Source organism: Pangasianodon hypophthalmus, chromosome 28 (assembly GCF_027358585.1).
Source record: "Pangasianodon hypophthalmus isolate fPanHyp1 chromosome 28, fPanHyp1.pri, whole genome shotgun sequence".
Lineage (NCBI taxonomy): Eukaryota > Metazoa > Chordata > Actinopteri > Siluriformes > Pangasiidae > Pangasianodon > Pangasianodon hypophthalmus.
In genome coordinates, this window is record NC_069737.1 from 4402884 (window position 1) to 4417838 (window position 14955).

The window sequence follows — 14955 nt, forward strand, 5'->3', positions numbered from 1 at the left end:
CTAATGTGCCATTGGCCTCAAGCACCATGACGAGTCAGGCCCAGCCAATTACCCAGCATGTCCTGTCAGAGTACCGTAGTGCAAGGAATGTCAGATGGAGAATGGAGCAGGATTTGAGGTGACATTGTGAATCGCACAATGACCTAGTTAGATACTCTCTCTCTCTCTCGCTTTCGTACTACATTTATACACTCCTGGCTTTTTTCTTTCACTCTCTTAGTCAGTGTTTGGTATTCATATAGACAAGGCGGAAGGTGTTGCTGAAAACTTGTTGACAGGTTTGGATAAAAAAAGACCAATCCCCTGGATCTGTATGGAATATGTTTCTAAATAGTAAATATTTGGGAAATAAATGAACAAGTCTGGCCTATTTATATACTGACATTCAAATTCTACTGATAATCTGGGCTATGTAGCTTAAAATTAATATCAAGAAATGATTAATACTGATAGTACAGATAGAAGTAGGTGTATCTACAAAAAAGGAGAACATAGAAGAAGGACAAATGATCTAAATGTAGCAGTGCTAGTGAAAAAAAACATTATAAAGCCCAAATCTTGCATAGAGTTGACTTAGTATCAAGCATTTGCAGATACTACTATTAAGAGTACAAGATACTCTGATATTGGTGTAGTATTAAAAAATACAGTTGGTATAAATGCATTGCTACCATTATCAATAAGGAAATAAGCAAAAATGTTTTTTTTTTTTTTTTTTTTTTTTACAGATTTTCTGTGTTTTCTTGTTTGGAAGAATTCATTACTGTCAGTTGTGAAGGTTGGAAAGGTTGCTGCATAACTGTGTATGCATGTGTGTGTGTGTTTGTGTATGCACCCAGGTACTCTCCTCTTTAGAATGCAAGGTTATATAGATGTACACTGATATTATCCACTGTAAGAGTAAGACAGAGTGTGTCTGCATGTGTATCTGTGTGATTGACTGCCCTCTCCTCCTGTAGGTAAAGGTCCTGAAACTCTGTATGCTGGTCAGAAGCTCAACGACAATGAATGGCATTCAGTAAAAGTGGTGCGCAGAGGCAAGAATCTGCAGCTCTCTGTGGACAATGTCACCACTGAAGGTAATGGAGGCCCTGGACACCATGTTGGACTAACATGCTAACTTAAGCTGCAGGTTCTGTGGGAAAAAGTTCCCAGGTTCCACATAGTCCTCATAATGTCGTTTTAATAAGAAACAAGTGAACTTAGCTTTATGTTACAAAATTGGACCCAAATCCCATTTGGAATTGGTCAAGCAAGATAACCATTTAAAAATTTTTGACATAAGGTGACCAGTCAAAATAGTCATGTCAATTTGACTGACTAAAATGGAGATAACAAAATGATTGATGAAGCTGTAAATAAATAGTTTCAAACGCAACACCCAGTGAAACAAGGTTTCATCCAATTCACCGCTAAGACCCTGCACCTCTCTCCAGGTCAGATGACCGGAGCCCACACCCGCCTAGAGTTCCACAACATTGAGACAGGCATCATGACAGAAAGACAGTTCATCTCTGTTGTCCCATCCAACTTCGTCGGCCACCTACAGGGACTGACGGTCAATGGTGTGCCCTACCTTGACCAGTGCAAGAACGGTGATATCTCCTACTGCGAGCTCAACGCCCGCTTCGGCATGCGCCACATCATTGCTGACCCTGTAACCTTCAGGAGCAAAGGAAGTTACCTGGCGCTGGCTACGCTGCAGGCATACGCCTCCATGCACCTGTTCTTCCAGTTTAAGACCACCAGCTCTGATGGCCTGATCCTCTACAACAGTGGAGATGGAAGTGATTTCATTGTGGTGGAGCTGGTTAAAGGGTGAGTCTCAAACCTTCAGCGTGACTCACGACATTCAAGCGACATTCACATGGGGTATAAATCTGTTGATTTTAAGCTAATTAGCTACTACCTGCTGCCTTTACTATCTCTTATCTGACAGGTTTATGAATCATTGCACCACACCTTGGCATTTTGTTCAAGTAATGAGATTCTTTTTCTTTATATCGCCACAGAACTGTGACATTTATTTATTGCCTTCTTTATTTCTTGTGAGCAGTTGATATTTTACAAAGTTTAAGTCACTTATGTGAATTTTAAGAGTGTCTAAGGACAATATCCACTGTGTTTATTCTATAGCATATGCAGACTGCCAGTCAGAACTTTGGGAATCAAATGAACAAAAAAAAAATTGGTTTCGTTTTATTAATTCAACAACTCAAAATATCACATTAATTAGCCGACATCCCAAACACTTTATGATTTCTTGGCCGTGATTTAGTATCTTGTGGCATCATTAAGTTGTATGTGTGAATAACTTGAGAGCAAAAGTGCAAATACAAAATAATAGGATGTACTGGATCAAGTGCTATTTTATAAGCTGCTGAATAATATGAGTGAAAGCTTATATACACGTATTTAGGTTTGTTTATTATTTTCCTCATGTAATGTCTATCATGTCACTGTAGTTCTGAAACTGAAACTCTAGGTATTAGAACTTTTGACTAGAAGTGTATTCGTGAAACACATGTTAAAATAGGCTGGCAATCTTAACACCACTGAGAAAAGACAAGACTTAGGCTAATACTCATCCATAAAACAAAAGAGGCTGTTTTCTCTCCTGAAGGGTTTAAGACTACTTTCGATAAAGCCGTACTGATATTTGCAGGTATGTGACTGTGAGGAGGAATTACTGGCTTGTTAGACAAACAAAGTGAAATAAACTACATATCTATTTCTATACATATTACAGAAATCGATCATAGCATAGCATTTTTTTATATATATTTCTGTCTTTTTTTTAGGTGAATATAGTGTGAGAATTGCATTCTCAACCAGTGAGGTTGAGATGGACTTTCACAGATCACAGAGGTTTACTGTTTTGATTGTATGTGACTCGCGTTTTATGTGAGAACAGAACAAAATCTTCTCAAATGGGAGGAGATCAAATGCTGCCTCGCATCTTTTTGTTTGGAAAGCGCGTCAACATCCCCATCCAGCCCTGTCATGCTGACATATTTATAGCCCAGTTTTTCACAAAGCAATAAAACATTTGCATGTTTGTCAAAAGCCAACAGCTTTGTAAACCATCACAGATAAAATAATTGCAGAAATTCCCTTTATGTACTAGTTGAACAATTCTTTTGTTTGATCCTGGGTTTTTGAGTTATTATTCATCTGGGATGTACTTTGTATTAAGCCTGTTAATAACATTAAATATGAATAAAGCAGCTATAGGATGGTAACAATGGCAACTTAAGTCACTGACTTAAATCCAAAAAGTTACACTAGTATTTACATGGGGGAAAGTTATGTGTATTCAGGGATGGGTTATGCACCTGGTTACTGGGTGCTCCGTTCAGTATATGCAAATTACCTGTGTGTAGTTCACATCTCCAAGGTTGGCAGATTTTTCTCGATTGCAACCTCATTTTTTTGTGCCTAGCCCACTTCCATTAAACAAAATTGTTTTAATACTTATCTATTAAGCCTGATGACACTAGTATACTTGATAAGTATACTAATTATACTTATCCTTTAAGCCTGAAAACAATCAGGGATAGAAAATGCAGACAGAAGAAGGAAATGTGTATATTTTTCTTTGCCGTCAAATGTAATACAATGTAACATAATAGCAAGAGACAAAAAATATATATATGAGTCTAGTATATTGCTAATAGTCTTAGTCTGCAGAAATAGTCTTAGTTGTAATGATCATTTTAATCACTGAAAAAGTTGAATGTAACAGTATATATTCCACACTCATTTTTGAACAGCTTAAAAGCAAATAGTAATTGATCCAGCACATGATAGATAGATAGATAGAACTTTGCCATTGCACAGTACAGGTACAGCAATGAAATGTGGTTTAGAATCTACCAGAAGTGCAAATAATAGCATTGTGCAAATTAACACAGTGCAGATTGAATACATACAGTAAATAAATAAACGAGGCTATGGGTGGTGAATATGTGCAATAGTTATTGAGCACATAACAATATGAATGGTAATTACACTAGGTTATAACAAAAAGTATAATAGGTATAAAAGAATATAATATATGCAAATATTAGTCATAAATATATCTAAGATATATATACATAGTATATACAACAGTACTCAGATAATCTATGGATAATAAACAATATATTTACAGATAACATACAGATATATATACATATATAAAGATAACCTAGGATATATACTATGAATCTTTCAATTATATTGAGATAATACAGAGTATATATAATTATATTCTGTATAATACAGAATTATATTACAGAATAAACATAAATACAGAATTTTAAAAAAAGCATATTTTTTAAATTTTATGTGAACTCATGGGATATGTTATTTTATCATGCTTGCTATTTTAATTTGTGAAATTAATAAAATAATGCTAAAGTTTTTGTTAATGGAAAAAATGCATGGATTTCCTTTATCCTTGTTTAATCCCAGGATCTTTGAGGTATTCTTCAGAGATTTATTTTATGCTTATTAAGACACAGTTAAAGAATCAAAACATAATTTCTAATTTCTCTAGTATACTGTTCAATCTGGAAGTAAGTGCTTGCTTTTGCTGTTCTCTCAGGTATATCCACTACGTCTTCGACCTGGGCAATGGACCCTCTCTGATGAAAGGCAACTCAGACAAGCCGCTGAATGACAACCAGTGGCACAACGTGGTGGTTTCCCGTGACACTAACAACATGCACACACTGAAAATCGACTCCCACACCGTCACCCAGCACTCCAATGGAGCCCGCAATCTGGACCTTAAAGGTATCATGTGTCACTAATAACACACACATTATGTAGGGTCATCGCAAAAACGTCTGTGGGTCACTAATAACACACATTGTTGATGGCCTTTCTATGAATACATAAAAGACTCGCTGTGTGTCTGTACATTAGTGTTTACAGTACTGGATTCATAGATTTGTAGACTTGGGGAAGCAATAAGGGACCTACACCCTTCACTCACTGTTACACTCATTCTAATGGTTTTCTTGTTGTTGTTGTTGTTGTTGTTTATTTACCTGACACAAAGTAAGACCGATTTCTGGTCTACTGCTAGCTTGAGGATAACCCTGCAGCCAATTTAGCAGTAGTTTGCTAGCAATAGGTAGTTTCATCATATTCTATTTTTTTTTCCTTTTACCTCTAACAAATTTAGACATTATCAGACAGGGTTAGCTAGGGTTAACCTACAGCTATCACTAGACTAGCTACCCATTTTTTCCTTTTCTTTTTCCTTTTATTTTACTTGAGACAACGTAAGGCATTCTTAGACAGTTAGCTAGAGTTACCCTACAGCTAATAGTATGCTAGCTACTCTTTTTTCCTTTACTTTTTCTTTTTATTTTACCTCAGAAAAATAAGGCATTCTCAGACAGGGTTAGCTAGGGTTAACATACAACTAACAGTATACTAAGTACTCTTTTTTTGCCTTTTCTTTTTCCTTTTATTTTACTTCAAAGTAAGACATTCTCAGATAGGGTTAGCTAGGGTTAACCTACAGCTAGCAGTAGACTAGCTACCATTTTTTCCTTTCATTTTACCTCAGACAAAGGTTTAGTTAGACAGGGTTAATTACAGCTATCAGGAGATTAGCTACTTTTTAGCCTTTTGTCCACCTGAGACAAATTAAGGCAATGTCAGGAAGGTAGATAGTTTCCTGCTAGCTCTAGACAGTAGTTTGCTAGCAATAGATAGTTTATACAATATATTCTAGGGTTTTGTTTTCCTTTTACCTGGGACAAAGTAAGACATTCTTACACAGGTAGCTAGGCTACTGCTAGCTATAGGCTAACCTTATAGCCTAGCTAATGATAGGTTGCTATCAATTGGTAGTATGGTCCAACACATTCCAGTGTTTTATCCTTCTCCCAAGACAAAGTGTGAGATTCTTAGACAGGTAACTAGGCTACTGCTACACTAACCCTGCAGCCAAGCTAACAGTAATTTGCTAGCAATAGTTTAGTCCATAATGTTTTAATGTTTTTTTTTTCTACCTGAGACAAAGTAAGACATTCTCAGACAGATAGCTAGCCTACTGCTAGCTGTTCACTAACCCTGCAGCCTAACTAACAGTAGTTTGCTAGCAATACATTGTTTAGTCCAACACTTTTTCTTTTCTTTTCTTTTCTTTTACCTGAGACAAAGTAAGCCATTCTCAGAGACGTAGCTAGGTTACAGCTAGCTACACACTTTCCCTGCAGTCTAACTAACAGTAGTTTGCTACCAACACATTGTTTAGTCCAAAACATTCTAGTGTTTTTTTTTTGTTTTCTTTTGTTTTCTTTTCCCTGAGACAAAGTAAGCCATTCTCAGAGACGTAGCTAGGTTGCAGCTAGCTGCACACTTACCTTGCAGTCTTGCTAACGGTTTGCTAGCAATAGATAGTCTAGTTCAAGTAAGCCACTTTTCTGATCTATGACTGAGTTCACACAAAGTGCTTGTTACACCGTAAAAACAGTGCTAGCATTTTTTTATTTTTTATCATTTTATAGTCACGTTTAATTCTGCGGAATATCTGCAAAACAATTTCTTGTAAATAGTTAGGTTATAACATCTATAAGACTTTCAGTGACAGAAGACTTAAAGCTAAGTTTTACCTCTGACTGTTACAAAGCACTGACACTGGAGATTCCTTCTAAGAATGTTAATTAAATGGCTCCTTGAAGAAAACTTCAGCATATCACCATAATAATTACACTTGTTTTCTAACCAGTTCCTGAGTAAGTTTTTATTATAGAAACAATATATTAGAATGAGCGCATTAATGTAAATATCAGCTGCTATTTGGATTGCCATGTCAGTGTTTTCCTCTGTCCTATGCTGAGAAAATTACAGGCCAAATTACTTACTGTTTTTTGCCAAACTCAGTGCTCGTCTGATAATTCTGTGGAGCGTATCTGTGATTTTCTATGCAGATGTCACCTCACATTGGGGAAAAAAAGATGCTTGATTGCAGCTACTTGCTCTATTTAGTCTTGTAGCGTGTGTATCTGTGACCCTCCCCTAGATATTAAACACTTCCCAAGTCGTGAAATGAAAAAAATGGATGCTTCTTGTATACTTTGCGATTATTGTTTTATTGTTTTTTTCAAATTGTTGCTGAAACCTTGGTTCGCCCCAAACTGAAATAAGCACCAGCATCTCTCCTCTACTCCCGTGCCTATGGAGTACTACTAGTGCCTATGGAGTGCTAATCTAGGACTGCTTAGACGCCATTTTATGAATGGACGGTGATCATATGACTGCATAACACAAACATACAGGTTCATAGAAGACACAACCCACTAGAAACTCACTCCTCCTGTGGTAATTTTTTTGCTGTCTAGCTGTGAGATTATCACTGAGGAGACGTGTAAAACATTTATTTCCAATGTCCCACTGATAAACAAATCCAATCTGAATAGGGCTAATGACAGTGTTTCAATTTATCTTGCATGTTTGAACACTGACACATTCGTAAAGTAATATCTCCTGAGTAAAAAAATAACTACCATTAATATTTAAGTATTAAACTTTAATCAGGTCAGCTGACATGATCAGTGTGATCTTTCCAAAGTTATAATGAAACCTACATCACTCACTGGATCATCCGGTGGCTGGCGCAGACACAGTCTATTAACTGCATTTTAAGGGAAATGCAAGTCCAGACCCCTGGATAATTGTCTAATTTCATTCAAGAACACAACGTTCTATCTCACAGTAATGCCAGAAGCTACAAATGATGCAGCACATAAAATCAGTGGGAAAAGAGTAATATTACAAAGTTTGCCCTCCCCGGGAAACAGATTATCCCTCTTATCCCCCCTGTGTGCTCAAAGTTAAAACCTTTCAGACCTTACGTTAATGCCTTGAAATTTGTATGCAAGTTGTAGACAGACTATATCATCACAGAAGCAGCCAGACTGAGTTCCTCCTGTCAGTCAGAAGACTTTCCGTCTCACTCTGATGCTCCTACCAGCGCTGATAAAATACGCCTGTGGTTTTCACACTTCTGATTAAGACCTTCTGGAGGATGAAAAATGATGTGATATGAAACAGTCTCTCAAGCAGTACACCAGGGTGGAGAAGAGACTATTTCTCCTACAAATTTCCTTGGCAGTTTGACGACGGTGGGAAATAAACTGTATTGAAAAACTGGGGCTTGTTATTTAGCCTGATATCTCTAGTTATCTCTATATAATAAAGCACCATAACATAATACGTAAGGAATAAGACTTGACGGGGCATGTTGGAAAATAATCAAGCACCCGGAAGTTGAATGTTTTCAGAAGTGCTTTATTCCTCTTATACCACAGCAATTTGCCAACCCTAACAATTTAAATCGTTCGTATGAGCGTTTTCGCAACAAAAAAAATGTGTATTCATCGGTTCATATCCTACTTCTGCTCCTGAGTGTGTGTAAATTTATGCATAAGAAGACTAACTCATGTAACCCTTTACTGATCAGCTTCAACTCTTATAATCTGCAATGAGTTTCTGTATTTTTATATACAGATTACTAAATTCAAATCGTTTATATATTTCAAATACATACACAAATCAAATATTTTTAGACACGTCATTTTATATAGGTCTAAATGGCATTAAGGAAATATTACGTCTGTGCATAAAAAAAAAGACAGAAAACCAAATTCATTTTAAGACAAATAAGGCTGGTTGTGAAATGCCACTGTATAAAAGGAGGATGGTCTGGTCTGTGCAGATGGTAGGCGTAAGCCGAGGGGGTGCAAATGGCAGAATTGATGTTGCTAGAAGAGTTAGCGTATGATGCCCTTAGGAGGCAACAGATATTTAGAGAACGATATCATTTAAAATATATATATATATATTTCTTCCGGAGAATGAAAGATGGCTTATAAGTTGGTTCCGTTAGCCACAGCATCTGGTCAATTTTAAAAAGCTTTGTCATGGTTTGGTCTCCCCCAGTAGCAGAGAAACTCTGTCCATTAGCAATAATACTTATTTCTGATTTAGTTTTTATGTCAGCCCATTTTCTTTTGACCTCACTTATTTATACCACTACATATTTTGGCCTTTTCAGGTACTGTGACTCTGCTTTTATTCTTGTAAAAAGTACTTCAGCTTCTGCCCCAGAGAAATTCTTCTTTTTTTTTTTACTGCTTAATAGCCATTTTGTGCTTTCTGCTCTGTAACCTTGGCCTTTTTATGGAGTTTAGTGGGTGTCACCAAACGCAAATCAACTGTGCATTTTTTAATTTACGGGTGATTGCCATTTATCAGCATATACACACGGATATGAAGAAAATCAGCTTTTGTAAATCTGGTGTACATTTTTAGGTTTGGCTTGCGCAAATATCTACACACTTTACTGAAAGGTTGATGAATTAGGCCCAATGTTTTTATTCATTAACCAAAGACATGTCCTACTTTTTTTTTCCCTTTGGTTTACAGTTACATTTAATGTTGTGGAACATTAGTTCCTGGTGTCCTGAAAAGCTCTCCACCCTGAAAACTTTTCCATGCTGGAAAACCTAGTTACAGCTTACAAAGCACTGACAGTGGAGACTCCTTCCAAAAATGCTAAATAAAAATCTCTTCCCAGATACCTTTTTTATCTGTTTATATGGCGAGTTCACAATACAAGTTCTTGTATAGTTTCTTATACTATACTATAGAAACAATGATATATTAAAATAAACATATTAGTATAAACCTGTGATTTGCCTTGCAGTTGAAACTGCTGTCAGAGCTGCTGTTTTAGAGAATTTAAAAAAGCCTGTGAGTCAAGTAGGTTCTCAAAAATGGCCTACCTTCTCCAAGACATCCAATAAGACTACAGCAGGCTCTTCTTAACAATTGCAAAAATAGGTTTTCATAACGTTAAGCTGAAATTGGGTTCTTGGCTCTCTCTCTCTCTCTCTCTCTCACACACACACACACACACACACAGTCACTGTCCACAACCAAATGTGGGCTGAATTTGGGAAAGGTATTAGTTATTTAAATGTCGCACACTGCAGAACTAGAAGTGTGGAATTTACCATCTAAATCATGGCCTAGGCTTATCAAAATGTCTTTCGAAATACATTAGTCAAGATGATGGCTGAAAATATTTGAGGCACAGGAAAAAGGGGAAAAGGAGAGAGAGGAAGTGTAAGAACAGCATTAGAAAGAAGCAGGCAGAGTTGGGGTGAAAAGGAATATATTTGAGTGAGGCAGTTATTATTTTTTTTTTTTTCTCTTATTCTGTTTGTTCAGCTTTCACATGTGTGCCTGCTCAGGAGGCGTAGTGCCGGTGTGCTTGTGTGCGATCATGTGCATTCATTTCACGGGGAAATAATACCCACTCCCCGTGCCAAGCCAAAATCCGCTAGCCAAACACACCGTCTGGCAGCTGTGGTGAAAAATGAGTCTGTGCTTGAGCTGGTCTGTAACAGCCACCTGCACTTCGCTAACTGAGCTGAGAAATGTAGCCTCACACCAGCTTAATGTCCAGTGAGGTCACGGTCAGCTTAAAGCATTACTTAAGCCTGGTGTTCTTAATGCAACATGACACTTACATAAACCTGTATACCACCAGCAACTGGCATAAGGACTGCTTTCATCAATTTACCTGGCAAGATGACATAACACGAGTCAAGTGACACTTTTTTGTTGACATTTTACAGACGAGGTTGTGTTATGACACTGCATTTAACATCATAATATCTGATTGTGTAGCTCAGTGTACTTCTGGCATGTCACATAACAGTGTTCAATTTATCACATTAATTGAGATTAATGTGTAAAAAGTGAAAGTGGTAACATTGACATAGAAACCTGCTGCACAGCACAACATATACAACATCATTATATTGTTACAACAGACTTATGTACTCTGTAAAGTAAGTAAAGGGAGTTCCATGTTTATCAAGATTTTTTAAACAACTGGGTCATGACACCTTTATGCCATAGTTATACAAGGTAAGTTAGCTTTTGATTTTTGGTACGACACATCTTTACCTTTGTGTGACAAGCTACACTGTCTAATGTTATGACTTTCAAATGAAAATAGCATAACAACCTTGTGTCACAACCTTGTGTCACTTGATCACAGCAGTTCTTATTCCTGTTGGAATAGGTGTTTATAAATGTTTATGTAGGTTTATGTCAGTTGTTATGAATGTCTTATGCAAGTGTTATGTAGTTCTATGAACAGCCCTATAAACACTGGCCTTATTATTATTATTACTGGTACATATTCAGAGGTCACATGAGCACAGTGAGGATTTAATACCAAAATTGTGCACGTTGGTTTTCAGACTTAACTACAGACTTTATTCTAGAATTACTAATACAAATTTTAATGCTGCAATTTAATTTGAGACATTGCTGATCTTGAAATCAGAATTTTTTAATGACAAACCTTATGATTTAACTTAAAGTGAGAAATAAGCATCGCAGATGAGTGCTCAGTCAGCTTATACGTCAAACCATGGGAAGGTTTTCGTTTTCTTTCATTCTTCAATGCATATTTTCTAGCCCTGATTTTTTTCAGGCGTAAAGGCAAGTGCTTGTGTTTGCAGTGGTCTAGATGCTACTGAAAAAAAAAAAATCTTGGACATTTCTACTCAAGAAAAATCTGGCAACCTGCAGCTGCATAACTGGACTTTGAATACACACAACATTCCCTACATGAATTTTGATAGAACCTTTGCACTTAAGTAGCCATCTCTGTTGTTATTGTAGGAATGTAATAGATTCTCCCTAAAGACACAAAAGTCTAAACACACTTGAAACGTCTTGGGAAGTCTTAAACTCCCAAAATCAGTGGTTTCTTTGCAGTCGCTCACATTGATAGAGGAACCAAGTTCCTGGTTTTTATCACAGCTGAGAAACTGATAATGGTTGCGAAAGCCAAAAGACAAAACCCCAGCCCCTTTTTCACCCTGTAATGAATCTGGCAGGTGAAATCCTTTCAGTGAAATGATGCTGGTTAAAAGGCACTTAGGTATAAATGAATGTGCTCATCTCAAAGCCTGAACTGTGACTTGCCTAAATGGATGTTTCAGAGTTCAGCTCAGAAGAGAGCGAAGTTTTTTTTTTTTTTTTTTTTCGGTCTCCTATTCCCCAGACATTTTAAATTAAACCTGCTGTAACACGAGCTCATGTATTCCTCATGGAATATTTGAAGCAGTCAAGGAGGCTTTTTAAAACCAACCATTTCCTTTTGAAAATCTGGACAGAGTGAAATGGCCTCACTGGCCCACATTGCTTTCAGGGATATGGACAGGAAATGGCGATCATACTCTCCCCACCCCGTACAGGGACCAGTGATATGGAGGGGAAAAAAGATCAAAAACAGTTATGCTTTTGTTATGCTTTTTTAGCATTATTTATTAATGGGCTTGGGCTCTGACTCCATTTTGGAGGTCCTGGGGCAGTGAAAAGGAATACATTAATCACAAGTGGACATTATAGATGTATGGTCTACCAATAGTGGTTTGAGAAGATACAGTAGAAAAGATTGTATTTCCATTTAAAGGGACACAAACTGAATACTAAATATGTTGCATGGCCAACCAGAAATATGTAGGATGGATAAATTGGTTCATTTTACTATAAATAGGGTTACAGTAAAGTGTGTAAATAGGTGTGAGTATACGACGACTACAGACAATAATTGTTAGTATATACTAACAGAGCAAGGTAACATATTAAGCCAGCTTTTCTGATAAATCCCATTTATCAAATATTTACCCCCTATGAGATCCACATCCTGTCCGAATTAATCTGTCATTTTTATGTCCGTAACTGTGTCAGTATCCTGAAGCAACTTCAGCCTCACTATGACCAATTTCACTCAAGAGGTCCTGTATCAGTGACAGAAATCTGCAGCTATGTCAATAAAGCAGGAAATTGGAGGAGCATGGACATCACATCCCGCAAGGGATGAAAAACCGTGTAGCTGGATTGACCCAGATGGAAATAACTGTTCCACTTTAACTGAGGGTGTTCATAGGGGCTGCACAGCCCATTGTGTCAATTGACCTAAACCTACCGAAATATTTATAGAGGCTTATTAAAATACACATACAGCCTTCTGATGTCAAATAGACATTAAAATGTATAATATTTATTCATGCATATTAACATTTTTGGAAGACGTCTCCAGTGCCAGCACTTTGTTACGGTAAAGATTTTCCTTTAAGATTTCCGGCATAACAGAGTCTTCAGGATGGAGGACTTCGCGTTTTCTCTGTAAAGTGGCAATCTCGGGGTTTCGTTTGTTTGTTTGTAGGGTTGTTTTTTTGTTTGTTTTGCCATTCCACATCATTAAATGCAACTATAAATGGATAAAGAGTATAATGTGACATTCTTTAATCAATAAATGAAATTGTTTCAAATTGCTGTGGTATAAAAGGAATAAAAAACTTAGAGATATGGTTCAATTGGAGTCTAATCAACTTCCGGGTGGTAATAGTAACTCCATTGTTCATTTTCCCATAACAGCACACGCTCTGTGGTTTTATTCTTTATTTAGCATCAAGATCAAAGTAGTCCAACAGTTTATATTGCAAGTGACAATGGATAGAATTAGCATTAGGGATGGAGATAGCATTCACACCATTTCTTCACAGTCAAACAAAATCCATCCATATCAACCTTGCTTGTTTGAATTTATATGAATTTCTCAATGGCTTATGTTCCATGTTCTCGCCACGTCTCTTTGTTTATGCAGGTTTGGCATCATCTAATCTTTCTCCGCCAACATTTCCTTTTTTTTTTTGGAAACAAATATTTCCTATTTCATAATATAGACACACCTAATGACATGAAACAAGTAGATAATAATGCAGGCTTCATTGAGTCTTGCCTGAATTGTCAACATGTGCATGGCTATTATAGCTCCCGTGGAGGAATCCTTCCAGGGAAAAAAGGTAGAAAATTGCAAAGCGAGAGGCAATATGGGACAAAGGAAAGGTAGGAGAATGAAAAAAAAAAAACAGCCTTGTCAGCATTTTTGCTGTTTAAACTGGGTGATGGAGAGTCGTAGTTTCCTAGAAGCATAAACCTTCCGACTCATTTATTTATTTTTTTACTACTCAAGCATTATATCTGTTGCATATCTATTCTCCGGACAGAAAACCCAACTCTAATAGTGCATTCAGAAACGTGCTGTGATACTCTCACCAAAGCAACTTAATCTCCATACCGCCTTTTCCCTGTCTGGCCATCCTGACTGCTTGTGCAAAAACCAAGGATATTGCACAGGGGAGTCGCACTTTGTCATGTAGGCAGCCTTACTGGGCTTCTGATTGGTTTTATTTGCAAAAGAGAGTGTTTCTCGAGACCTGTTAAGGGAATGTTAGATACTTTTGAGCCTCCACTTCAAACAAGAGAGACTCTCTGAGTCAGTCTTAGAGCGACTGAAAGAAAATGGCTTCCATCAGAAAGGCCATGGACATTTATTTCAAACAAAATCACAAGACGCATAACAAGGAACGAACTACGCAATTGTGCATAGATGGGATGGTAAGTGCTGTATTGGACTGGGGCAAAATATTCAAACAAGCAACAAGCACTTAAGATCACGTTTCAGTAGTGTCAGATACATGTGTCATCATTTTCGAGTATGTATAGAGAGGGAGAGAGAGAGAGAGACTTCAAAGTGATACGAATGTGTTTCCTGCCATCTTGGATTAGTTCCAGCTTTGTGTACTGAAGTGTCACTGTAATTGCTGAATTGGTTTGACAGGGCTTAGGTGCTTTGGATGTCCTAAGCAGTCATGCCATCATTTCTAAGCCAGTTAGCTGTTGCTGAAACAGCAGCTTAGCCCAGGCTTTCTCCATTTTAATTTATTCAATGCCATCTAATTAGCATGAAATGCAACCAAAGGGTGCATTCCAATTGGAGTAAACATACTGCCAAGTGTTAAAGCTGGATACAACCTCTGTGAGTTATATATATTTAAAATATGCTAATGTTTGAAGCTA

General features: G+C 37.1%; 1 protein-coding gene across 13 annotated transcripts in view; it reads left to right on the forward strand.

Annotated features, from left to right (window-relative positions):
• The window catches only part of nrxn2b (neurexin 2b), a 591140-nt gene that overhangs the window by 334161 nt on the left and 242024 nt on the right, over positions 1 to 14955 (forward strand). For all 13 annotated transcript variants that reach the window (XM_026945170.3, XM_053230796.1, XM_053230792.1 and 10 more), the window contains 3 exons: positions 960 to 1079; positions 1437 to 1818; positions 4589 to 4779. In XM_026945170.3, the coding sequence (XP_026800971.2) occupies positions 960 to 1079; positions 1437 to 1818; positions 4589 to 4779 (693 nt within the window). The remainder of the gene's footprint in view (positions 1 to 959; positions 1080 to 1436; positions 1819 to 4588; positions 4780 to 14955) is intronic.